The sequence below is a fragment of the Erythrolamprus reginae genome, chromosome 7 (genome assembly GCF_031021105.1).
Source record: "Erythrolamprus reginae isolate rEryReg1 chromosome 7, rEryReg1.hap1, whole genome shotgun sequence".
In the NCBI taxonomy this organism is placed as follows: domain Eukaryota; kingdom Metazoa; phylum Chordata; class Lepidosauria; order Squamata; family Dipsadidae; genus Erythrolamprus; species Erythrolamprus reginae.
Window position 1 is genome coordinate 69,938,255 of NC_091956.1, and position 27,694 is coordinate 69,965,948.

General features: G+C 39.8%; 1 protein-coding gene across 3 annotated transcripts in view; it reads right to left on the bottom strand.

Moving 5' to 3' along the window:
* The window catches only part of ZNF827 (zinc finger protein 827), a 184,077-nt gene that overhangs the window by 43,320 nt on the left and 113,063 nt on the right, over window positions 1-27,694 (bottom strand). For all 3 annotated transcript variants that reach the window (XM_070757789.1, XM_070757790.1, XM_070757791.1), the window contains exons 6-8: window positions 23,276-23,515; window positions 21,639-21,696; window positions 17,673-17,773 (exon numbers count right to left, since the gene is read on the bottom strand). In XM_070757789.1, coding sequence (XP_070613890.1) covers window positions 17,673-17,773; window positions 21,639-21,696; window positions 23,276-23,515 — 399 coding nt within the window. The remainder of the gene's footprint in view (window positions 1-17,672; window positions 17,774-21,638; window positions 21,697-23,275; window positions 23,516-27,694) is intronic.

The window sequence follows — 27,694 nt, forward strand, 5'->3', positions numbered from 1 at the left end:
TATTCAATTGTCTATTAGGCAATAAAATTATTTTAAGTTCATTATATCCAACTTCCTACTACAGGTATTTCCTTTTTGCTAACCATTCGCAAAATATGTTCCAGACCTTGTACAATATTGAAGCGAGAGAAGCTTTGACAGTGCCGCAAAGTATAGCTTTGGGTAGCCAAGAATGATGGAAAGCTTATGAATGCATTCTGAATTTTAAGGCACCGAAATCCACATCAACAAAATTTGAAAATACCAAGTCAGATGTAAACATTTCCTTTTTTAAAAAAAGTTTTGCTATAACTAAGAAGTAGCTTCTTCTTTTATATACTATATATGTATATAAAAGGCCGCACGGAGAAGGGCGGCCTATAAATCTAATTAATAAATAATAAATAAATATATAATACCTGGATTTTTCCAGAATTGGTAGCTATACTGCTCAAAAAAATAAAGGGAACACTCAAAGGACACATCCCAGATCTGAATGAATAAAATATTCTCATTGAATACTTTGTTCTGTACAAAGTTGAATGTGCACAACAGCATGTGAAATTGATTGTCAATCAGTGTTGCTTCCTAAGTGGACAGTTTGATTCCATGGAAATTTGATTTACTTGGGAGTTATATTTTGCTGTTAAAGTGTTCCCTTTATTTTTTTGAACAGTGTATAACATTTTCCAAGGAGTTGGCCACATTTCTGATCCTATGGTAAATCATTAGTTCACTTGACTTCACTTTAATAAATAATTGATTTCTTCAAATTGAGCAGGCATGGAGATACTATCTATTATCACTGGGCTTTTACAGGTATAATATGGTTATTGATGGTAATACCTTGTTTTGAGCTTAGATCTGTCATCAAATTTAATCTTTGCCTTACAGTTGAGTTTCTTTGCCAAGTACAACTTGGAATCTCATTTCAAAAATCTATATTACTTTCATGTTCCTATATCTCTAAACTAAATTACTAATATCCTGGATAAATTATTTCTGTCCTCTCTCTTTATTTCCTCAGTAAATCCAGATAATTACAGATTTTCCTACTTCTTTGGTTTCTGAGAAGCAAGTTTCTATTTCATAATGATATGAAATATATATGATTTTCTAGCTAAGGTAGAAAATTGACTTTCCTTTCTTGTACCAAATTGGGAAGGCTTGTAAAATAGTGCTTTCTTGCACTCGTCAATGGCAGCAGAAGTTATTGAACTATATTATGACGTCGTTTGAAGCAACTGACCCCAGTTATCTCATATCCTTGTTCAAAGACAGGAGTTTGATCCGAGTTAAATTAGGAATGCTTTCATTCTTTACAATGGGTTAATCATAACACAACGTTGTATCTTTACAGGAAGGTTAATCATAACCACCGGTAATTTAAATCGTCTGACTTTAGAAAAACAGCAACATGTTTAATTTCAGTCTTATTTTTGTCCAAAAGCCGCATGTATTAAATCCACTAAAAGCAGTTATTAATAAAGAGAGATCCTGTGATCCTTGAAACTAATAGGATGGATTTGTTTAGTTGATTCTCCCTGGAGACAGCATCCAGGAATGGGTTAACTCCGTCTATTATCCAATAGGACTGAATCTGCAAAGTAGATGACACACCGCCTCTTCCTGTGACCTTCTGCTTTCTAGATTCAGTCAAGACATGGTTTTAAGAGCTCCCATTCCTGAATATAGGTCTTTCTAATATTCTCCAGATTCCTACAGTGGATAGTCCATTGGTGGCTCTGGATTCTCCTTCTGTGGTTCCCAGGACTCCAGAGGAAGCCTTAAGACCTGAAGACAAGAGGGCAGAGCAATTACTGATTAAAGGTCATCGGGCTAATGCATGAACAATGAAGACTTCCACGGCAACTTCATTTTTTAACAGGGACTCTCTGCTTTGACTAAGGCAGTTATTTATTTTATTTATTTATTTATTAGATTTGTATGCCGACCCTCTCCGTAGACTCGGGGCGGCTCACAGCAATAATAAAGACAATGTAAAACAAATCTAATAATTTAAAAACACTAAAAATTCCATTATTAAAAACAAACATACACACAAACATACCATGTATAAACTGTATAGGTCTGGGGGAGATGTCTCAGTTCCCCCATGCCTGACGGCAAAGGTGGGTTTTAAGAAGTTTATGAAAGGCAAGGAGGGTGGGGGCAGTTTTAATCTCCGGGGGGAGCTGTTTCCAGAGGGTTGGGGCCACCACAGAAAAGGCTCTTCTCCTGGGTCCCGCCAAATGACATTGTTTAGTCGACGAGACCCAGAGAAGGCCAACTCTGTGAGACCTAACCAGTCGCTGGGATTTGTGTGGCAGAAGGCGGTCCCGGAGACATTCTGGTCCGATGCCACGAAGGGCTTTATAGGTCAAAACCAACACTTTGAATTGTGACCGTAAACTGATCGGCAACCAACGCAGAATGCGGAGTGTTAGTGTAACATGGGCATACCTGGGGAAGCCCATGATTGTTCTCGCAGATGCATTCTGCACGATCTGAAGTTTCCGAACACTTTTCAAAGTTACAAGATATGCTGCCAGTAGATGGCACGAGATCAAACCAGGAGAGGCAACCTCCTCACGTCAGTAGATCTGACAGAAGCCTATCTGCATGTCCCCATCCAGCCTGCCCACAGACAGTACCTTCAATTTTATTATGCAGGCAATCGCTATCAGTATCAAGCCCTACTGTTTGACCTTTCTTCTGCCCCTCGGGTGTTCACCAAGCTGATGGCAGCACTTTTAGGTTACCTGTGCAATCTTCCCATCAGCATCCAGTTTTACCTGAACAACATACTGATCCAGTCAGCTTTAAAATGTCAAGCCACTCAAAGCGTGGAGATCATCATACACATTCTCCAGGACCATGGGTTCTCAATAAACAGAGTCAAGAGTCATCTGGACCTCACCACGTGTATCCAGCCTCTTGGTATCAGATCACATCTTTGTGTGTTCCACTCCTGAATGACATACTGATCCAGTCAGCTTCAGAGTGTCAAGCCGCACGAAATCTGGAGACCACTGTACGCATTCTCTTGGACCACGGGTTCTCCATAAACATAAACCACACGTATCCAACTCTTGTATCAGATTGCATGTTTGTGTGTTCCACTCCTGACAGTGTGTTGTCAGTTTGGACCTTTCCTTCGTTCCTAAGATTAACATTTGGTTCCACAGGCCCAGGAGCTAGTTCTTCCCAATTTCTGCCCTTGCCAGTTCATCGTCTGGAGTGAACATGGCATAAGTTGGACATTCATATGGCCCTCAAGATCTACATCTCTCAAATTTCATCCTTTCTACCCTCTGAGTTACTCCTCATTTCCTTTCAACCATCCATGTTTAGATCTAAGGATTCTTCCCCCACTATGGGGAGGTGGATCAGGGCCTGTACTGCCAAGGCCTATGAGATTCAGACCTTGCTGCAGCCAAGACCGCCAACTTGCTGAGAAGTGTGGCTACAGGGGCTAAGCAAGATCCAACAGAGAAGGTCTGTTGTGCGGTCATCTGGTCTTTGCTATCTCCTTTCATTTGCCACAATCTCTCCCCTGTTATCAATACCCAGCAGAAATCAACCAGTGAGATAAGAGGCAAATCATAATTTGATATTTCAATGGGCAAATTTCCACATATTACATCACTGCATTATATCTTGAATATTCCTTAATCTGTACATACCAGCATAAGGCTTTTGTTAGAATTATCTTCTGCTTGATATTTTCCTATAATCATTATCATATTTTTCTGTCTGAAGCCTATTTGATTAAGTACTCAAAAAGCACTGGTAAAATTATGTTGCTACTGTCAAGTCAAATGACCGTCCTCTTGAACTCAAAACTAATAATTGAAGGAATGGTTCACAATTGATTTCAGAGAAGTTAAACTCTTTATACATACTTCAGCTATTTCTTTCCATCTGCCTTTTAAACTTTGCAGAAGGGCTAATTTGGAAGATGCATGATTAATCATACATTAAGGATAATTTGTATTATTATGACAAATAGCAGATAATGGTAGCACCCAGAGGATACTGGTCAAGTGGCAAGCTTTTGTTGTTTCAAGTGCTATATGAACCATGGCTTTTCTGAGAGATGGCGCTTCATAAATAGCCTATGATCAGTTAAGCTAGCTTTCAGGTCTTGCTTATATTAATCACAGTAATTCACTTATATAGTATTTTCTTTGACTGATAATCTGTCCAGATTGCTGTGGCTTTATACAAAAAAGAGCACTTCCCAATAGGCCCAATACATGCATGCATACATACAAGTGAAACAGAATGCTAAAAGGGAATTTGGTTTCATATGAATAACAATTGTTGTTTGTGGTCTCATTATTACGATATAATAAAGATATATGGACAGATATCTGATCATACTTAGCCGAAATATTTATAATATGTGTGTACGCTTCCTGTACATACATACATGTTATTGTAGTGTACTAGATATTTGATCATTTTGTTAGTCCTATAGTAAAATAGTAGCAGAGTTAGAAATTACCGAGCAAAATGGCAACATATACAGTATGTTTGATAGGCTGTATTTGGCTTTAAATGTGACTGGTGATATAGGCCTAGGATAAGGTGGGAAACCATGGCCCTTGACTTGTGGACTTCAACTTGAGCCGGGGTGGCGCAGCAGGTAGAGTGCTGTACTGCAGGCCACTGAAGCTGACTGTAGATCTGTAGGTCAGCAGTTCAAATCTCATCACCGGCTCAAGGTTGACTCAGCCTTCCATCCTTACGAGGTGGGTAAAATGAAGACCCAGATTGTGGGGACAATAGGCTGGCTCTGTTAAACAGTGCTATTGCTAACATGTTGTGAGCTGCCCTGAGTCTGAGGAGAAGGGCGCATAACAAACAAACAAACAAACAAACAAACAAACAAACAAACAAATCTGGAACTTGCACCATAGGCTGTTTCCTATATTCCATTCAAGTCTATTTGTATTATTTGAATCAAACTACAAAGTATTTTAATTAAACATTATTATTATTATTATTATTATTATTATTATTATTATTATTATTATTATTATTAATTTATTTAGATTTGTATGCCGACCCTCTCCGCAGACTCGGGGCGGCTCACAACAAAGTGAAAAAACAATTCACAACAAATCTAAATTTCTACTAAAAACATTTAAAAACCCCATTTTCTAAACACACATACATACACACATACCATTCATAAATTGTATATGCCCGGGGGAGATGTCTCAGTTCCCCCATGCCTGACGACACAGGTGGGTCTTAAGGAGCTTACGAAAGGCAAGGAGAGTAGGGGCAGTTCTAATCTCCGGGGGGAGTTGGTTCCAGAGGGTCGGGGCCGCCACAGAGAAGGCTCTTCCCCTGGGGCCCGCCAACCGACATTGTTTAGTTGACGGGACCCGGAGAAGGCCCACTCTGTGGGACCTAATCGGTCGCTGGGATTCGTGCGGCAGCAGGTGGTCTCGGAGAGACCATAGGAATATGCTTTTAGATATTCCCACATATTCAATGTAATTTTGAGTAAGATTTTTTGAGTGATCAAGTGCTATGCTGACATATGAAATATTTCCATAGAGTGTAATATGTATGTCTGAGATGTGTGTGTAGTATATATCATCCTACTCTTTTCATGTACTGTAATATCAAATCGGTTGCATAATTTTTTTCTAGCTACATAACACATCTTAAAGTTACTGAAAGACTTTATTGCAATTATTAATCAGTACAGCTTATTAAAGCTATTTTCAAGAAGAGCTTCTCTTCTGCCAACTGTCTGTGTGCTTCTAACGTGTCTTGGCAATTTTAGACAAGTTGCCACTCTTGATTCTATACATTGGAAGAAATCCAGCTGGGTTCAGTGAAGCCTTCAACTTGTGTACTTCCCTTCTCAGAGTGAAAGAGGAAACAGGAAACATTGGCTTCTGTTTTCAACTGACTGAATTGCTTCTGAATTTTATAAGTGGCTGATGTCAAGTAATAAAATAACCCAATCCAGAAACAATAATTAAAGGTCTACTATTAAAGTGACAATAATTAAAAAACGGTGACAAACCGTCTAGATTCAGATGTGATGCGAAACTGAAGTAGGTTAAAAACGCAAGCAAACTTTTAAAATCTTTTCATGGCTTTACAACAGGAGGGTAGTAGAAAGAATTTTTAAAGGCTATTCCAGTATTTTTCTAATTTTGTGTTAGTTTATGTGAAACTGGCACAAGGTTAGGACCCCCCCCCCTCGCACACTAAGAAGCAAACAAACCTCAGAGGGATAGTTTCCCTTTTTCCAATTACAGTGGTACCTCATCATACGAACTTAATTGGTTCCAGGACAAGGTTCGTAAGGTGAAAAGTTCGTAAGATGAAACAATGTTTCCCATAGGAATCATTGTAAAAGCAAATAATGCGTGCAAATCCTTCAGGAAAATCCCAAACTTTAGAAGGGAGGCGAACAGAGGGCAGGGAGGAGCAGCTAAAGGGGGCGGGTGGAAGAAGCAAGGCTAAGTTAAAGGGTGAGTGGGAAGGAAGAAAGGCAAAAGACACTGTTTCAGTGCCTTTGCAAGCACATTGTTCTCTGCAAAAATTTTCCTCCCCCCAAGCTGCCCCTCCCTCCTCCCTTTTCTTTCTTCAAAAGACACCCTTTCAGTTCCTTTGCAAGCACGTTGTTCTCTGCAAAATCTTTCCTCCAAGCTGTCCCTCCCTTTTATTTCTTCAAAAGACACCGTTTCAGTGCCGTTGCAAGCACATTGTTCTCTGCAAAAATTTTCCTCCCCCAAGCTGCCCCTCCCTCCTCCCTTTTCTTTCTTCAAAAGACACCCTTTCAGTGCCTTTGCAAGCACGTTGTTCTCTGCAAAATCTTTCCTCCAAGCTGTCCCTCCCTTTTCTTTCTTCAAAAGACACCGTTTCAGTGCCTTTGCAAGCACGTTGTTCTCTGCAAAAAAATTTCCTCCCCCAAGCTGCCCCTCCCTCCTCCCTTTTCTTTCTTAAAAAGACACCCTTTCAGTGCCTTTGCAAGCATGTTGTTCTCTGCAAAATGTTTCCTACTCCAAGCAGCCCTTCCCTTTTCTTTCTTCAAAAAAGGGGGGAAAAAGAAACCCCTTCATCCCAGCAGCAGCTGCTTGGGTTCGTAAGGTGAAAATAGTTCGGAAGAAGAGGCAAAAAAATCTTAAACACTGGGTTCGTATCTTGAAAAGTTCGTTAGAAGAGGCGTTCGTAAGATGAGGCACCACTGTATTCTTTCATGATATCCAGCAAACATCAGTTTCAAGTCAGTTTCACAATGCTCATTAAATCACTTGCTTTAATGTAATGAAATGAAAACACTTGTTTTCCTCTTGCTTTTTTTAAATGAAAGGAAATCTTAATATTTCTAATCAGTTTTTTAAAAAAGCATTTTACATAAAAGGCATCTGATGAAGCGAGCTGCAGCTCACAAAAGCTTATGCCTTTGAATATAATCTTTTATTTGGAAAAGTGCCACCAGATTTCTGATTGTTTGCTACCACAGACCATATACTTACTGGGATTTGAACATGTAGCCTACTACATATGCAAGGCAGGATATTAACCTCTGAGCTACAGGCTCATCTCCAATCAGCTTTTACCACGGAAGAGCCATATGGCTGATTTTATGTCGAAATCACCCTGGTATTCCCAAATATGGGAAGAAGCAACTTTGCTTTCCTTTTGCCTCTTATTTATTTATTTTTATTTATTTATTTATTTAGATTTGTATGCCGCCCCTCTCCGCAGACTCGGGGCGGCTCACAACAAAGTGAAAAACAATTTATAACAAATCTAAATTTCTACTAAAAACATTTTAAAAATCTTGGCCCTATGCCGGAGCCATGTCCAACACAGATACTTTTTTTTTTATAGTCGATAACTATAATTTATAGTCCATGGTTACATAATTTTGCTGATAAGTGAAAAGGAAGGGAGCGTAGTATAGATCTATTTCGAGCTTGTTATGTTCTCGTCAGCTAGACATACCCGTACTGGGATTTGAATGTGTGTGTGTGTTTGTGTGTGTATTTTTAAGTGTAACATATTTTTGCTGATAATGAAAAGGAAGGGAGCCTAGTATAGATCTATTTCGAGCTTGTTATGTTGTCGTCAGCTAGACATACCCGTACTGGGATTTGAATGTGTGTGTGTTTTTGTGTGTGTGTGTATTTTTAAGTGTAACCTATTTTTGCTGATAATGAAAAGGAAGGGAGCCTAGTATAGATCTATTTCGAGCTCGTTATGTTCTCGTCAGCTAGACATACCCGTACTGGGATTTGAATGTATGTGTGTGTTTGTGTGTGTATTTTTAAGTGTAACATCTTTTTGCTGATAATGAAAAGGAAGGGAGCCTAGTATAGATCTATTTCGAGCTTGTTATGTTCTCGTCAGCTAGACATACCCGTACTGGGATTTGAATGTGTGTGTGTGTGTGTGTGTGTGTGTGTGTGTGTGTGTATTTTTAAGTGTAACCTATTTTTGCTGATAATGAAAAGGAAGGGAGCCTAGTATAGATCTATTTCGAGCTTGTTATGTTCTCGTCAGCTAGACATACCCGTACTGGGATTTGAATGTGTGTGTGTGTGTGTGTGTATTTTTAAGTGTAACATATTTTTGCTGATAATGAAAAGGAAGGGAGACTACTGCCACCAACTGTGAAAATGCTTCAAATGCAAAAGCAAAAAAAAAAAAGTCTTCAAAAGACTCAGGAACATACATGACATGTGTTTGCAATTCCTTATACAAAATGTGTCTTAAAGGTCACCATCTTAACTACTGCATTTGAATGTTCGTGTCAGTGCAAATGGAAACACGCTGTCATCTTTTCTGCTGCTAGAGAAGTAGGTGCTTCTAATCACAAGCTGTGTACAGAGGCCGGGTTTAATGCTAACCTAGGATTCTTTTCTCCGTTGGCTAAGTATACCGTACCTCAGCACAAACTATCAATATGTTTGAGTTGCAAAATCCACCCTAGAAAGGAAGAGTCATCTTTTTGATTTTCAAATCCACGGATCATTTCCGGCAGCTGTTAAGAATTCAATCATATGTCCAAACCTTTCCAGCTAATATAAAGTTGTAGTGAAGTTTCTGCTGACCTTTATATTTCAAAGTGAATCCTTTTCTTCTTTATTTGATTTTTCTTAATATCATTTTGAGTCTTCATTATGTTTAATTCTGTTGTCTGCTTTCATTGAAATTTGTTTTAGGGTTCCTGGGGGATCCCACTTAATTGCCATTATATTTATTAAAATATAATGCATTTTTCAGATGCATAGGAATTCAATTCAATTCAATTCAATTCAATTAATTAGATTTGTATGCCGCCCCTCTCCAAAGACTTGGGGCGTCTCACAACAATAATTTATTTATTTATTTATTATTTAGATTTGGATGCCGCCCCTCTCCGCAGACTCGGGGCGGCTCACAACAAAGTGAAACAATTTACAACAAATCTAAATTACAATTTAAAAATATTTAAAAAACCCCATTTTCTAAACAAACATACATACAGACATACCATTCATAAATTGTATATGCCCAGGGGAGATGTCTCAGTTCCCCCATGCCTGACGACAAAGCGGTTTCATGTAGATATTAAATAGCAGGGGGGAGAGGACTGACCCCTGAGGCACCCCACAAGGAAGAGACCTCGGGGTCGACCTCTGGCCCCCCACTAATACCGACTGCGACCGACCGGAGAGGTAGGAGGAGAACCACTGGAGAACAGTGCCTCCCACCCCCAACCCCTCCAGCCGGTGCAGAAGGATACCATGGTCGATGGTATCGAAAGCTGCTGAGAGGTCAAGAAGCACCAGGACAGAGAATAATGGAAACAGAGGATAATAAAAACAATATTCCAGCGGAAAACAAATCTAATATTAAAAAGCACATAAAACCCTATCATATTTTAAAAAAACAAACAACATATACATACCCAAACATAAATATAAAAAAGCCTGGGGGAAAGGTGTCTCAACTCCCCTATGCCTGGCGATATAGATGGGTCTTGAGTAATTTACGAAAGACAAGGAGTGTTGGGGCAGTTCTAATCTCCGGGGGGAGTTGATTCCAGAGGGCCGGGGCTGCCACAGAGAAGGCTCTTCCCCTGGGGCCCGCCAAACGACATTGTTTGGTCGATGGGACCCGGAGAAGGCCAACTCTGTGAGACCTTATTGGTAGCTGGGATTCGTGCGGTAGCAGGCGGTTCCGGAGGTACTCTGGTCCAATGCCATGCAGGGCTTTAAAGGTCATAACCAAAACTTTGAGTTGTGACCGGAAACTGATCAGCAGCCAATGCAAGGTATCCATTCTTTTCTTTTCACAGCCACTATGGAATGTTTGCCTATTTAGTTTGTATTATCTACCCGTACTTAGTCTGACAGAATCTGATTGGCCTCTGAGTATTTTTTTAAAAATTTTTCATTACTTGATCTTTCACAAAGGATGTCCTGGATCTGTTACCAATGCCGCTTCTTCACTGCGAGTGGAGCCAGCTTTCAGGATGGGACCTACCAAAGCCAAAAGTCCCCCAGATGGGCATAGTCCAAGTCCGATTCAATGAGACTCCTTGTGGATCCTCTCCAGGACTTTACGTCTAAAGACCGCATCCACTGCTGTGAACTTGTCAATTTTGTAGTGGCGGATGAACTGAGAAGTCCAAGTCACCACTTGACAAATCTCCACCAAAGGCACTTGGGTTGACCAGGGCACCTATGTTGCCGCACTATGTTAGAAGTGGGCCATGATTGCCAGCGGTAGCAGCATAGCCAAGAATTCGTACACTTTAGTAATAGTTCCACCAAACATCTTCTGACTCAAGAAATGAAGCAAGAAGGCCACCAAAAGAGCCTCAGTCGTATGGAACTGCGCGTCCTATCAATGTAAATGCGTAAGGCCCTATAGACATCCAGCATGTACCAAAGTCTCTCCGATGGATGAGTCAGTTTCGAGCAAAAATTGAGGGCTCTTGAGCCCTATGAAAGGTGGAATTAACGTTGGGAATGGACAAACAATCTAACTGTAGTCAAGCCTAGAAGTTAGAAAACAGCATTCCAGAAGGGAGAGATGAATAGCATGAGTCCTCCAGGATTGTGCGGCTGCAGAAAAAGCAATTGCTGCCAACCTGCCTTCCATTGAGGACCTGTATACTGCACGAGTCAAAAAGAGGGCGGGGAAAATATTTACTGACCCCTCACATCCTGTACACAAACTGTTTCAACTCCCACCCTCAAAACGTCGCTACAGAGCACTGCACACCAAGACAACTAGACATAAGAACAGTTTTTTTTCCGAACGCCATCACTCTACTAAACAAATAATTCCCTCAACACTGTCAGACTTTCTACTAAATCGGCACTTCTATTCTACTAGTTTTTCTCATCATTCCTATCACCCATTTCCTCCCATGTTGACTGTATGACTGTAACTTGTTGCTTATATCCTAAGATTTTTATTAATATTGCTTCTTCATTGCTTATTTGACCCCTATGACAATCATTAAGTGTCGTACCACATGATTCTTGACAAATGTATATTTTATTTTATGTACGCTGAGAGCATATGCACCAAGACAAATTCCTTGTGTGTCCAATCACACTTGGCCAATAAAATTCTATTCTATTCTATTCCATTCCATTCCACTAGTTTTTCTCATCATTCCTATCACCCATTTCCTCCCATGTTGACTGTATGACTGTAACTTGTTGCTTATATCCTAAGATTTTTATTAATATTGCTTCTTCATTGCTTATTTGACCCCTATGACAATGATTAAGTGTTGTACCACATGATTCTTGACAAATCTATATTTTCTTTTATGTACACTGAGAGCATATGCACCAAGACAAATTCCTTGTGTGTCCAATCACACTTGGCCAATAAAATTCTATTCTATTCTATAGAAGTCAAAACAAACAAACAGCCACATCCATCCCATCTGAGGACTGAGTCAAACCTTAGTCCTAGAAGGGCGGATCTGGCAAAAAGTGACAGACTCAGTCCTTATTTTGCATGGACAACGACAACCCATCCTGAATGCTGGCTCCACACACTAAGGAGAATATGTTTAAATCCAAGACTGATCTAAGACTATAAAGCAACTAAATGGGTCAGGTTCATCTAAGCATATCCTAAATATGTATCAAAGTTCATGCTTCATCTGTCCCAATTGATACATCTTATGCTTATTTTGTGTATTTAACAATCTAGGCCGTTCCCCCTGAGATATATATTATAGCAGCTGATTTTTCTATATTCTTCTGCAAAAACATTAATATTCCACAGTCACTACTAAGTTTTGTTTATAATTTACACAGGCATTTTCCTCTGATGAGAATGAATTGTAGGAGTCTTCTTCAGTCTGGATTCTTCTCCACAGAAATCTTCTTTTCCTTCCCATTTTCATTCCTGAGAGAAATTCTCGATTGGTCCTCTAATCCTATTTCCCCCCTCTTTTTACATTTCCCCACAAGTATAGAGTCCACTTTTTTTCAGATCAACTAAGTGTTCATCCATTGCTTGTGACAGGAATTGACCAACCATCTTTTCATCCAAAGCAAAATCATGGAGGCTATTTATCCAGACCGCTGCCAGCCGCCTCCATCCGAACATAAACATTCCCCTCACAATCCCTCCAGCTATCAGTGACAGGAAGAGTGGAGGCACAGGGAACGCTCACTGACCAATCACCTTCTAGGATTCATCTCGACCACTAGCGATGAACCAATAGCAGGCCGCCTCTTATCCACACCCAGGAAGATCCCTGCTTTGGCTGCGGCACACTTGTCATTGTGTGGCCGCGGCGAGTGCTTGAAACTGCTACTCCTCCCCACGGTCCCGATTTCTAAGTGAATATAAATACATTTAGAAACTATATTATTAACTATATGTATAATATGTACTGTGTCATTTTGGTTGGTGGTGTGCCCCAGGATTTTGTTAATGTAAAAAATGTGCCGCGGCTCAAAAAAGGTTGAAAATCACTGGCCTAGACAACTAAAATGCAATTTCTGCATCACTATTCAAAGAGACTTTGCTTTAGGTCCGCCAAACTGAGTACAAACAGTAGTTGTGCCAGAATTTTAGAGGCTGTTTTCTTTACTGAAAATTTCCATGTATTGCTCCGTATCAGGGCATCTTAAATTATGCCAGAAAAATTACTACCCTGCTCACCGTTTTTCTATGTCTGCCCTTCCAGAAGGTGCAAATGTGAATTTTTCTAATGCCAGATTTTAGCTGCATCTTAACGAGATACCGGTATTTCTCATTTCTGACACAAAGTTGGAAACAGAAGTGTGCAAAATGTTTTGAATTTATAATGTTCTGTTTTGAATTCAAAACAGTCATTTCAAGTTTGAACAGTTGTTTCATGTTGGAAACTGCTCTGAGTGACTGAGTTCTATTTAAGACATAAAACACAGAAAGGCTAGGACAACCAGTTCCAAATAAAATGACTGTTTCAAGTTTGAAACTTTTCAGATTCAAAATGTTTTCTATTCCTAGCTCGAAGCCCTTGGATATGCCATTCATATTCTTTATTTGATAGAGATCTAAATATACAATTTAATTATTTATTAGGCTAGTTTTGTTTATTTATTAAATGTGTATACCCATGGATCATTCTGATGCCTAGCCCCTTAAAACAAAACACAATAAAAACATCTAGTATAATAAAAAAACAAAAATAAGTACAGTGATACCTCGTCTTACAAATGCCTCATCATACAAACTTTTCGAGATACAAACCCGGGGTTTAAGATTTTTTTGCCTCTTCTTACAAACTATTTTCATCTTACAAACCCACCGCTGCCACTGGGATGCCCCGCCTCTGGACTTCCGTTGCCAGCGAAGCACCCGTTTTTGCACTGCTGGGATTCCCCTGAGGCTCCCCTCCATGGGAAACACCATCTCCGAACTTCTGTGTTTTTGTGATGCTGCAGGGGAATCCCAGCAGCGCAAAAACGGGCACTTCGCTGGCAACGGAAGTCCGGAGGCGGGGTTTCCCAGCGAGGGGAGCCTCAGTGAAATCGCAGCATTGCAAAAACACAGAAGTCCGGAGATGGGGTTTTCCATGGAGGAGAGCCTCAGGGGAATCCCAACAATGCAGAAATGGGCGCTTCGGCTGGCAAAAGGGGTGAATTTTGGGCTTGCACGCATTAATCGCTTTTCCATTGATTCCTATGGGAAACATTGTTTCGTCTTACAAACTTTTCACCTTAAGAACCTCGTCCCGGAACCAATTAAGTTTGTAAGACAAGGCATCACTGTATTAAAAAATCTCTATGACAACAAAAGGAGAAAAATATTATTTTGATTAAAACCTTCAGAATATAAGTGCCTAGAATATTTAAAAAATTCAAATCAAAGCCAATAGTAAGAATAAAAGGAGTAAAAAGTGAAATAAAGAAAAATGATGATGGTTACATTGGAAGAGTTCAGCACAGTGATACCTCGTCTTACAAACCCGTCGTCATACAAACTTTTCAAGATACAAACCCGGGGTTTAAGATTTTTTTGCCTCTTCTTCCAAACTATTTTCACCTTAAAAACCCAAGCCGCCGACACTGGGATGCCCCGCCTCCGGACTTCTGTTGCCAGCAAAGTGCCCGTTTTTGCGCTGCTGGGATTCCCCTGAGGCTCCCCTCCATGGGAAACACCACCTCTGGACTTGCGATGCTGCAGGGGAATCCCAGCGAGGGGAGCCTCAGTGAAATAGCAGCATCACAAAAACAAGGAAGTCCGGAGGTGGGGTTTCAAGGACTTCCGTGTTTTTGCGATGCTGCAATTTCGCTGAGGCTCCCCTCGCTGGAAACCCCACCTCTGGACTTCCGTTGCCAGCGAAGCACCCGTTTTTGCACTGCTGGGATTCCCCTCCTGGGATTTCCCTGCAGCATCACAAAAACACGGAAGTCCGGAGGTGGGGTTTCCCATGGAGGGGAGCCTCAGGGGAATTTCAGCAGCGCAAAAACGGGGGCTTCGGCTGGCAAAAGGGGTGAATTTTGGGCTTGCACGCATTAATCGCTTTTCCATTGATTCCTATGGGAAACATTGTTCCATCTTACAAACTTTTCACCTTACAAACTTTATCCCGGAACCAATTAAGTTCGTAAGACGAGGTATTTGCTGGTTTTAAAAAAACATTGCTTGAGGGAACCAATCCGAGTTGTAGTGTGTTTCAAAGTATAGGTACCATGAATGAACAAGTAATGCTTTCTGGTCTCCATCCCTTACCTCACAAAATTTCTAAATTTCACATTTTTTTTCTTGTTGGACATAGAAGGGACAAGACCAAAACAAGGAAAATGTGAAAGGAATTCTACGCTCAGTAAAATAGCCCTGTTTTCCATTACAATTTCCATTTACAATAATAAAATTTATGTTGCTAAGTAAGACATTTGTAAAGTGAGTTTTGCCCCATTTTGCAGCCTTTCTTGCCATAGTTGTTATGTGAATCATTGCATTTGTTAAGTTAAGAACACTGCTGTAAAGTGATTCTGGCTGGATACTATAACCATCATAAATATGAGACAGATCAATGATCTTTGCGATTACATCACAAGCAACTGTGTCCTCTTTGCCGACGATGTAAAACTCTTCAAAACCACTGATAACACAACTACTCTCCAAAAAGACCTTGACGCTGTTTCTGAATGGTCTAACACATGGCAACTCCAAATCTCAACTAGCAAATGCTCTGTCCTACACATTGGGAAGAAGAATCTGAACTCCAAATACGAACTGAATAATCAAATTATCACAGATAATCCCCACTCGGTTAAAGACCTTGGTATACTAATAACAAAAGATTTAAGTGCCAAAGCTCACTGCAACAATATAGCCAAGAAGGCTTCAAGAGTTGTAAACCTAATCCTACGTAGCTTCTGCTCTGGCAATCTCACACTACTTACCAGAGCTTACAAAACTTTTGCCAGACCCATCCTCGAATACAGCTCATCCGTTTGGAACCCATATCGCATCTCAGACATTAACACCCTTGAAAATGTCCAAAGATACTTCACCAGAAGAGCCCTTCACTCCTCCACTCAAAATAGAATACCCTATGAGACTAGACTTTCAATCCTGGGCCTAGAAAGTTTAGAACTAAGACACCTTAAACAAGATCTAAGTATTGCCCACAAGATCATATGCTGCAACGTCCTGCCTGTCGGCGACTACTTCAGCTTCAACCACAACATCACAAGAGCACACAACAGATTTAAACTTAATATTAACCGCTCCAAACTTGACTGTAAAACCGAGTTGTCGAAGCGTGGAACTCATTACCGGACTCCATAGTGTCATCCCCAAACCCCCAACACTTTACCCTTAGATTATCTACGGTTGACCTATCCAGATTCCTAAGAGGTCAGTAAGGGGCGAGTACAAGTGCACTAGAGTGCTTTCCATCCCCTGTCCTATTGCTCTCCTATATCTCCTATACCTTTCTTCTATTCCTATATCTCTTCTTCTATTCTTTCATTGATATGTTCTATTACTATACCTTCTTTTCTATTATTTCTTAGATATATTTTACTATGAGTATCTCCTCTATAACCTTCATCATGTATGTGTATATAGATATATACCCACTAAAACCCTCATTGTGTATTGGACAAAATAAATAAATAAATAAAATAAAATAAATAATAGATGCCTACTGTGTGAATATTATCAAGTGACCATGATGCAAATGGTCATAACTCACTTTTTTCAGTGATGTCGTAACTTTGGGCACTCACTAAATAAACTGTTGTAAGTCAAGGATTAGGTTATTTAATTTTTTAGAGAGGTTTTTATCTTAGCTATGGCCAAACAGGAAGAAAACAATGGCTACAGGACTCATATACTCTTTGCCACAGTCATGTATGCCTTTTGGACAAATATGAAAGGTGACTAAACCAGATTATGATTAGACTATGTTTTTACCCATGCTTCAAAATAGAGTTAATAACAATTGCAAAGAATATTAAATCTTAATAAAATCTTAAACAGCGTAGCATCCATAATACTTTATTTCTGCAAAGTGGTGATCTCATACTTTTCCATACTGCAACAATAAAAGAATAAACTAAATTCTTCAGGAACTGCAAGAGATTCTAAAGATCTATGTTAGCTTGGTTAACCTTGGATGCAGGACATACTAGCAGAGGGATTAAATATTTTTTGGATTAAATTATCCTGGCCAATATGCACAACCAAAGCCCAGTTTTAATACATATTCTATACAATATCTAATCTAATGCAATGCAATCCAATCTAATCTAGTGTAAATGGCAACTATGGCTTCATGCAATCTATGTTTGAACCAGACAATTTCTATTCTGTCATGACAATATTGCAACTGAATATATACATATACACATACATACATACAGTACATACATATTCCAGAAAAATAAAGTAATTGCTATAAATCAACATTCTTCCCAGCATTCTAATGAGGAAATCTCTAATTAACATTCTTCTTTACATTTTAGAGAATCGATATATTACTGATAATGCCATTTTCTCCATGCTATTAATCATTCTTATTTCCCAACTCCCCAACACATTTGAACTCATAAAAATTCTTGCTAAACCAAGTAGGGACCAACAGACTATCTTTACTTGACATGTTACATTATCTTTAGCACTTTTTACCATAACATTTGAAAGATGGTACTACTATAGCGTCATGAATGTTCCATTATTCATACCTAGAACTGATGTCCTTCCCTGAACAGCACTCTCATTAGACAGATCTTTTGAGTTCGAAGTGAATGGTGATTGTCTAAAAGTATCTTCAGAAAAATATGGGCTGAGGAAAAATGATTTTTAAAACAGAAATATATGTTATTATTGTTATTAATTAGATTTGTATGCCGCCCCTCTCCGTAGACTCGGGGCGGCTCACAACAGTGATAAAAACAGTACATAATAACAAATCTAATAATTAAAATCTAAAATAGCACTTATACATATAAAAAATCTAAAAGAGAAACCCCAGTATATAAAAGCATACATACAGTCATATTATGCACAGAAACTACATAGGCAAGGGGAAAGTGTCTCAGTTCCCCCAAGCTTGACGACAGAGATGGGTTTTGAGGAGTTTACGAAAGGTAAGGAGGGTGGGGGCAGTCCTAATCTCCGGGGGAAGCTGATTCCACAGGGTCGGAGCCGCCACAGAAAAGGCTCTCCCCCTGGGTCCCGCCAGACGGCATTGTTTAGTCGACGGGACCCGGAGAAGACCAACTCTGTGGGACCTAACCGGTCACTGGGATTCGTGCGGCAGAAGGTGGTGTCGTAGATAATCTGGTCTGGCGTCATGAAGGGCTTTATAGGTCATAACCAACACTTTGAATTGTGACCGGAAACTGGTCGGCAACCAATGCAGACTGCGGAGTGTTGGAGTAACATGGGCATATTTGGGAAAGCCCATGATTGCTCTCGCAGCTGCATTCTGCACGATCTGAAGTTTCCGAACACTCTTCAAAGGTAGCCCCATGTAGAGAGCATTACAGTAGTCGAACCTCGAGGTGATGAGGGCATGAGTGACTGTGAGTAGTCACTAATAGGATTTATTTATACTAAATAAATCCTATTAATGGACAATTGTATCACATGGTGCATCTGATTAGAATTTTATGGTTTAGAGCAGTGACGGCGAACTCTTTTTTAGCTTGGGAGTCAAAAGGATACACATGATGCGATAGCATGCATACATGTGCCCTCCCCCACAATGCAATGCCCTCCCCCTGCACACAACCCCCGTGCTGTCCCCCAATCATGCGCAACCTACCCCTGTGCTGCTCCCCCCAGTGCACAGGCCTCACTGAAGCCTCTGGACTTCCAGTAGACTCATTGGGCTGTTTTTCGCTCTCCTCAGGGTTCCTGAAGCCTGGGGATGGCGAAAAATGGCCCAACAGGCCAACTGGAAGTTTGGAAACGAAATTTCTGGTTGGGCTGTTTTTCACCATCCTTATGGTTCAGGAAAGGCTACTGAAGCCTGGGGAGAGCAAAAATGGGCCAACCAGAAATTCGGAAATGAACATCTGGCTGGTCAGTTGGGCTGTTTTTCGCCATCCCCAGGCTTCAAGAGCCTTTCCTGAATTCTGGGGAGAGTAAAAACAGCCAAAAAGATGGTTGAAAATCTGCGGGCACATGGCTCCGCATGCTATCTCTGGCACGTGTGCCATAGGTTAGCCATCACTGATTTAGAGGTACCCAAGATTGAAAACATGTTTTGGATAAATTTCGCAACAATTATTGTAAAATCAATATTATAACATTCATATTCTCAAACTACGTCCCCATCCCAAATGCTGTCTAAAAGTATTTTGAAAATGATTCAAAACAAGCCAACCTACTAAAAGTATTTAATTTTACTGCCCAAATCTCAAGGTATTCTCAATATAACTCTGGAGTATTGTTTTCAATGCAGATGTTCAGAAAGGTAGTTTTCGTGGGCTGCACACTCATGAGCTTCAGTTATGTTTGCATAGTAGAGGAATTTAGGGCATATGAGAGTTTATATGAGGTTTTATACAGCAGTGGTCACCAATCAGTGGACGGCATTAATTGGTGGTCTGTGATAAAATTTTGGTTGTCTGCAGAAAAATTATTTGCATTTTTTACATTGCACTAAATACTATTTCTCATTTTTTAAAAATGATATTAGTGATCCATGGGATTTAAATTTATGAATTTAATGGCCCCTGAGGTCCAAAAGGCTGGTGACTCTTATAGAGCAGTACTAGAAGCAGGTTCCAGCCAAGTTAATTCAGTTGGTCTAGATAAAGTAAAAGTTAGTATGAAGACTGACACCTACTGTCTTAATATTTCTTAATATGAAGCAAACCAGGAGTTTAAGACTTTTTTGCCTCTTCTTACAAACTATTTTCACCTTACAAACCCACCGCCGCCGCTGGGATGCTCCACCTCCGGACTTCCGTTGCCAGCGAAGCACCCGTTTTTGCACTGCTGGGATTCCCCTGAGGCGCCCCTCCATGGGAAATCTCACCTCCGGACTTCCATGTTTTTGTGATGCTGCAATTTCACCGATGCTCCCCTCGCTGGAAACCCCACCTCCGGACTTCTGTTGCCAGCAAAGCACTCGTTTTTGCACTGCTGGGATTCCCCTCCTGGGATTTCCCTGCAGCATCACAAAAACACGGAAGTCCAGAGGTGGGGTTTCCCATGAAGGGGAGCCTCAGGGGAGTTTCAGCAGCGCAAAAACGGGCACTTCTGCTGGCAAAAGGGGTGAATTTTGGGCTTGCACGCATTAATCGCTTTTCCATTGATTCCTATGGGAAACATTGTTTCATTTTACAAACTTTTCACCTTAAGAACCACATCCCAGAACCAATTAAGTTTGTAAGACAAGGTATCACTGTATAACTTTTAACAAACAGCTTTTTTGTGGAAAAATGTATTTGTAATTAAGGAATCTTTTGAAGCTAAGTGTTCTTGTCACAGTTATTTCCCTCCTCTTTGGCTGAGCCAATACATTGTGTCTGCTGTTTAAGGAAGCTGTTTGGGTAGTGATTGTACTATTAGCATTCCTAGTTTCTTAGAGCTTGTTTGAATTTTATAACATACAATAATCTATTCCTTCTTTCTCCCTAGTACTATCTGAAAGAATTGTTTAAATAATAAGCACCTGTCTTAATTTACTTAATTTTCCAGATAGACAATAAAAGCATTTGTTTAAGGTCACTCTGAGAAGCCAAAGTAAACTCTTGCCTGATTATTGGATGATAAATTCAAAGGAAGGAATACAATTTGGAATAGTATTTGAATAGTATTTTTTTGAAAAAAAAAGCACAAAATATATTGCCTATTTTTCTTTGATATATTTTGTTGACAGTTTTTTCTCTTTCATATTATTTTTTGTGCAATGCTTCTACTAAATAGACAAAAATGAAGAGACGTTACTTTCCTTAAGGTTATAATCTATTTATATCAAATAAAAATATGTAAAAATAGATCAAACCAAAACATTTGTAATTATGTCTGGAAAAGCTATATTTTCAATTTTTATTCATTATGTATATTTTTATAGGAAGGACGTCTTCGTGACGTCAAAGCTCCGCCCATGGAATTCCCTATTGGGATTCCCCACCTCCTTTCCAGCCTCCAGATCGGCCGAAAACGCTGCCGCCGATTGCAAAAATGGTGCTCTGCCGGGTGCCGCCGCCCGGCTGTAACCTTCTGAAACAGCCAGGCGCTTCTTGGCGGCCTCCAGAACCCGAATCTGAACCCGAACTTCTGGGTTCGGCATTCAGGAGAACGCTGAGAAGCCCCCCGGCTGTTTCAGAAGGTGACAGCCAGGTGGCGGTGCTTCTTGATGGCCTCCCAAACCCGAAAAGTTCGGGTTCGGGAGAACGCAGAGAAGCCCCCCGGCTATTTTAAAAGGTGACAGCCGGGCGGCAGCGCCCAGCGGAGCGCCATTTTACGATTCCCCCCCCCTTGCACGCATTAACCGCTTTTACATTGTTTCCTATGGGAAACAGTGTTTCGTCTTACGAACTTTTCACCTTACAAACCTACTTCCGGAACCAATTAAGTTTGTAAGACGGGGTATTACTGTATTTGCTGGACACCCCAGCCAAATATCTATAAAACTGATATTACACTGAATGTTATCAGGTCTAATTTTCTCTACCATGGGTAGTACTTACCTAGTTGTAATAGTGATGGTATTATCTTTAGAGTGATTGTGCTCTTTGCTCACTTTTTCTGCGGAAAAATAAATTATTATTTTAAGCAAAATAAAATACTCATGAAAGTATTACATTTTTAATAAGAAAAAATTATATTTACATAGATTTATAACCTATCCAAATATTTTTTTTCCAGCTTCTAATTGAAATGATAAATCTATTTACCATGAGTCATGCTGAGGAGTTCCACATTTCCATTTTTAGAGTAATTGTGGCCTAAATGACAGTTTCTGTGTGCTCTCTTTTGTATCCAAGAAAAATAAGGTAAAGCAAACAAATTGAAAAAGATATGCTGAGAATGTAGGCATATATTTTATAGTGCTATGGAAACAAAGAACTCTACAGATAATCTAAACCTTTAAATTGCAATTCACCCCATGCAGAAAAAGTAGAAAAGAAAGAAGATGATATGGATACTTTTTTATATTTCTATATAATTATTTAAACACTTGTTAGGAAATTGTCTCCTATACAGTGGTACCTCATGATACAAACCCCTCGACTTACGAACAACCCGAGATACGAACCTGGGGTTCAGAAATTTTTTGCCTCTTCTTACGAACTTTTTCCTTCTTACGAAACTGCCGCCGCTGCTGCTGCCGAGAAGCCCCGCCGCCTGGCTGTCGCTTTTTGAACCAGCCGGGGGGCTTCTTAGCGTCCTCCTGAACCCGAACGCTAAACCCGAACTTCTGGGTTCGGCGTTTGGGAGGCCGCCGAGAAGCCCCCCGGCTGTTTTAAAAGGGGACAGCCGGGCGGCGGGGCTTCTCGGCGGCCTCCCGAACGCCGAACCAGGAAAGTTCAGCAAAAGTTCAGGTTCAGGAGGCCACTTAGAAGCCCCGCCGCCCAGCTGTCACCTTTTAAAACAGCCGGGGGCCTTCTCAGCGTCCTCCTGAACCCGAACGCCAAACCCGAACTTCCGGGTTCGGCGTTTGGGAGGCCGTCGAGAAGCCCCGCCGCCCGGCTGTCCCCTTTTAAAACAGCAGGGGGCTTCTTGGCGGCCTCCCGAACATCGAACCCGGAAGTTCGGGTTTGGCGTTCGGGTTCAGGAGGACGCTGAGTAGCCCCCCGGCTGTTTCAAAAGGTGATAGCCGGGCGGCGGCTTTTTTTGCGGATTTTTTTTGGTGTTGCATGGATTAATTGATCTTACATTGTTTCCTATGGGAAACAATGTTTCGTCTTACGAACTTTTTGTCTTACGAACCTCCCCCGGGAACCAATTAGGTTCGTAAGACAAGATATTACTGTATTTTCCTTTACTAAAATATTGGAAAAATATAGAACGTGCAACAGTAGCTTCTGCTATACTGCTAATGAAGTTGACCAGTCAGGTGACAACACCTGGCTAGTCTTGGCTGATATTTTTTAAATAGGAATCAATAGTGAAACAAGGCTATTTTTAATTGAATTGTAAAATAATAATAATGATGATGATGATGTTTATTTATTATGGGTTTTAATAGGACTTCAAATATTATTCTAGACATACTACGCTTTCCCCAAAATAAGACAGATTGAGACTATTTTTAAATAAAAGCAAATTCAGACAAGAACAAATCTGGTACTGTATATCGTAAATCTATAGATGCAATACTTACCTGACAATTGAAAAAGTAATTCTGAAGCCATTTTCACAGATATATCTTGGCTAAAGAGGTTTCTCTCTGGAAGTACACGGCTTTCAGGGATCTTTTGTACCTGTTCAGTTATCTCTTGCCTAAGTAAAGTGCTGTAATTGACATTTGGGCTAGGTGAAACAGAAACATGGGAGTCATGAATCTCCACTTCCATTGGCTCTTCTTTAATATTTACTGTCTGGGATTCCTTGTAACTTTCCGCTGCAGATATATAGTTTAAAAAAAAATGAAAAAAAATGCAGAAAATTAATCAATCAATGCCCAAGGTTAAAAAGGACACAAATCAGAAAAAATTATATAAATATTTTAGCAAATTTTACGATTGCAGAAATTACCAAACTGGAATTATAAAACTACTATACCCCAATATTGATTTCTCAAAGAGATTATATTTCAGAAAGATCTGAAGCATAAATATTTACTCTAGAAAGTCATGAATTTTGGGGGAAACATCACAGGTTTTTCAAAACAGGAATAATCAGAGAAATACTGAAAGAAAAAACTACAGTGTTCCCTTGATTTTCATGGGTCCGAACTTCGCAAAAAGTCTATACCATGGTTTTTCAAAAAATATAATTAAAAAAATACTCAATGGTTTTTTTGCACACCAAGGGCTTTCTGGGGTGCTTGATGTACAATACTGTGCGTTTTAACTCTCCTCCTCCCTGTCTCCACCACCTCAGCCGTCCTGCTTCTTTAAATAAAAGCTCCATTTCCGCCCCAGCCTTCCGATCCCACCCCTTTAATTATCGGAGTGTTGGTATGCTCCAATTGAAGCCGAGCCTTACTGCCACCCGCCACCGCTGCAGCGAGCGCAGCAAAGCCCCCCGCTTGCCGCCCCATTGCCCCTGTGGATTCTGGGGGTAAATAAAACCAGGAATGGAGGAGGGAGGGGAGGAAGGAAGGAAAGAAAGGGAGCATCTCTACTTGGCGGAAATTTGACTTTTGCGGGCGGTCATGGAACGTATCCCCGCGAAAGTCAAGGGAACACTGTTCTATGTATATTGACTACTTAAAGAGCATCCTCCCTAACAAAACCAGTTAATTAGAAAATAAATCAAGTAAGATTTCAATTGAAAATTATTTGCCAATTTTGTTGCTTTGCATTGCAGTATGTAAGTTTCATTTGCTGCAACCTGTAACAATTGAAAATCGTTCACTTTCTCTTTTTTTCTTCCTTTCTCTTTATAATAAGATTCCTTATTTATTAGTGAGAATCATCTTGTTTGTCACATGGTAATTAAATGAAAATGTAATATTTTTTTTCGACATTTCTTCTCTTGAATTTCATACGTTTGATTAATAGAAATAAATTTTCTAAATGAATAATTTTGTAATTATAAAGTTATGCTTTATAATTATTTTGGCTCCCATTAGATTTTTCTGCACTCGTTTCTACTATACTTCCATCAGAATTTTAAAGATTTTGATTATTCATTCTATAAATTACTCCCCCCCTCATAGAAAACAGCTTTCCTACTTCTTGAACTGTTGTCTCTTGCAGAAAATGCTTTAGTTGTGAGCACAGCGTAAACGACCAATTTCTTTTGAAATATTAGCTCTTTTTACATTCAAAGAGATCTCAAAGGCTGCACCTCAAGCAAACTTCACCACATTACTTATCATTTCCTTTCCTTATCACAGACACTGAAATACATTTCCTTTAAGAAGGAAGTATACTGGATTATTTTGTTTGAGATGCTTCAGTCAATTAAAAACAATAATGAAAGAGCTTAGGCAATGACAGTAACTGTATATGAAGAGAGGAAAAAAAGAATTTCTACTGTGTTTTCCCCAAAATAAGACCCTGTCTTATATTTTTTGAACCCCGAAATAAGCACATGGCCTTATTTTTGGAGATATCTTATTATTTGGGGTCTCATGGAGCAAGACAGGGCTCTTCTTGCCTATTTATTTATTTATTTGTTTGTTTGTTTGTTTATTTTGTATGCCGCCCCTCTCCGCAGACTCGGGGCGCCTCACAGCAATAATAAAAACAATACACAGTAACAAATCTAATATTTAAAAAATATCTCAGAACCCCTTATTTAAAAGCAAAACATACACACAAACATACCATGCATAAATTGTGTTATGTTGAACTCTCTGGTAGAATCCTCCCGAAAATGCACAGATACAATTTCAGACACACACACATGTTTGAAAATTCAAAACAATGTTCTTTATACCAAAAATGCAAATAAACAAAGCATTTTTTTTGTATAGCAAAGAGCACTTGTCTCCAAACAAACTAGTAATTTGTACAAGTCCCTTATCAGTTCTGTGATACTTAGCTTGCAGCTGTGAGGCAATTCACAGTCCTTCTTTTTTCACAAAGTGAAACACACTTTGCTCTGGTTTAGTTTCAAAGCAGGGAAAAATCAGCACACAAAGGTCAAAGTCAGCAAAGCAGGCACGAAACACAATGATCAGATAATCCTCCACAATGGCCAAACCCACAGGCTGCTATTTATAGCAGCCTCACTAATTACCACAGCCCCACCCAACCACAGGTAGCCTCATTTTCTTTGATAATAATCTCTCAGTTGTTGCTGCCTATGCATCGCTCTCCGCATGCATGCATGTATCATTAACTCTTGTTCCGAATCCAAGGAGGTCTGAGCTGAGCTGTCTGCCACACTCTCCTCCTCCCTGTCACTTATGTCTTCTTGGTCAGAGGAGCCTTCATCAGCAGATTCCACCGGGAGCAAAATAGGCCTGCAGCATGTTGATGTCTCCCCCACATCCACAGTCCTTGGGGCAGGAGCTGGGCCAGAGCTAACCACAACAAAATTGTATAGGCCCGGGGGAGATGTCTCAATTCCCCCCATGCCTGACGACAGAGGTGGGTTTTAAGAAGTTTACGAAAGGCAAGGAGGGTGGGGGCAATCCTAATCTCTGGGGGGAGTTGGCTCCAGAGATTCGGGGGCCCCACAGAGAAGGCTCTTCGCCTTCTTACTTGATTTCTAGCTGTCTCCCTAACCCTAACCAGATGAAATGGTAGGGACTGGCTGCACATACATTTAAATATTTTCAGGGGAGGGCTTATTTTTGGAGGAAGGCTTATTTTCAGGGGTGTTTTATTTTCATGGAAACACAGTACAGGGTTTCAAACAAGCAGCTTATTTGAGGCCATTTATTATTAAAAACTAACTCATTGTTATTCATGGTTTTGTATTGCTAAGTCCTTCAAGGAAAGAGTGGTAATCTCATAGGGGTAATAAGTGGTGCAAAGGTATTATTATTTATGTTTGTAATGACTGTTTTGCAGTACTATCTTGACTGAAAATATCTCAATTGCTTTAGGTACTACAGAAACAGGATGTCATTGAAAGGAAAATGGTATAGGTTCATCACCCACAATTAACTGTTCTAAGTCTTTTTACAGGTTTGGATCTTCTGATAATGACTTATTCTTTGTACATAAGCCTATGCATTTTATTAAGTTTGGCTGCCGGCCTGTTTTTGGAGAGAAATGGCTTTTATAGATGGCTTGGTGTTTTATAGGCTTTACTGTATTGCTCTAAAGAAAAAAAATATTCAAATTGAAATTCAATAATAGTCTGATGAGGATTCCTCAAAGATATTTTGGCATAAGATTCTATCCTTATTCTGACTGGAACTTCATTATTTAGATGTAATTATATACAGAATTAAGTATAAGCAATGTAGCATAAACAGTAAACACGAGGAAAAATATGGATGGAAAAAAATTAGTTCTCTTTTTTTTTTTTTGGCCCATTATTGGCAAATTACAAAATATAAATAATGGTTGTGAGGAGATGAAAGAATGCTACCACCATCAGCACTCCTGTTCTAACACTCCTAGATTAACACTCCTAGAATGAGTACAAATACACCTTACAGCTTTTTGTTTGGAGGAAGTGTTTACAGGTTTTGCCGAAAAGGCTAATGATGCAAAATGAATTACGGATTAATGAAAGCGAGATGGAAGAAGTAGTGGAAAATATATATAAGATAAAGAACACAAGAATTAGAGAGATGAGAAGGAAAATTTTACACAAATGGTACTTCACGCCAGTAAAACTAGCACACTTCCAGAGGAAAGGAAAAGGAAATTGCTGGCATGGTTGCCAAATAAAAGGAGTTTTTATGCATATGCTCTGGGAATGTGTTGAAGTTCAAAAATTTTGGAAGGAAGTACAGAATGAAATTAACAATACGATAAACATTAATTGGATAATCACGAAAGAATTAGCAACACTAGTTAAATATAGGGAATTACGAGAATTTAAAGAAATCAAAACAGCAGCTTTGGGAAGCGCTCAAGCAGTAGTGGTATTAGGGTGGAAGGATAGCAATAAATGGACAATCCAGAATTGGTACTGGTATATGGTGGACCCCATCCACTTCGAAGTT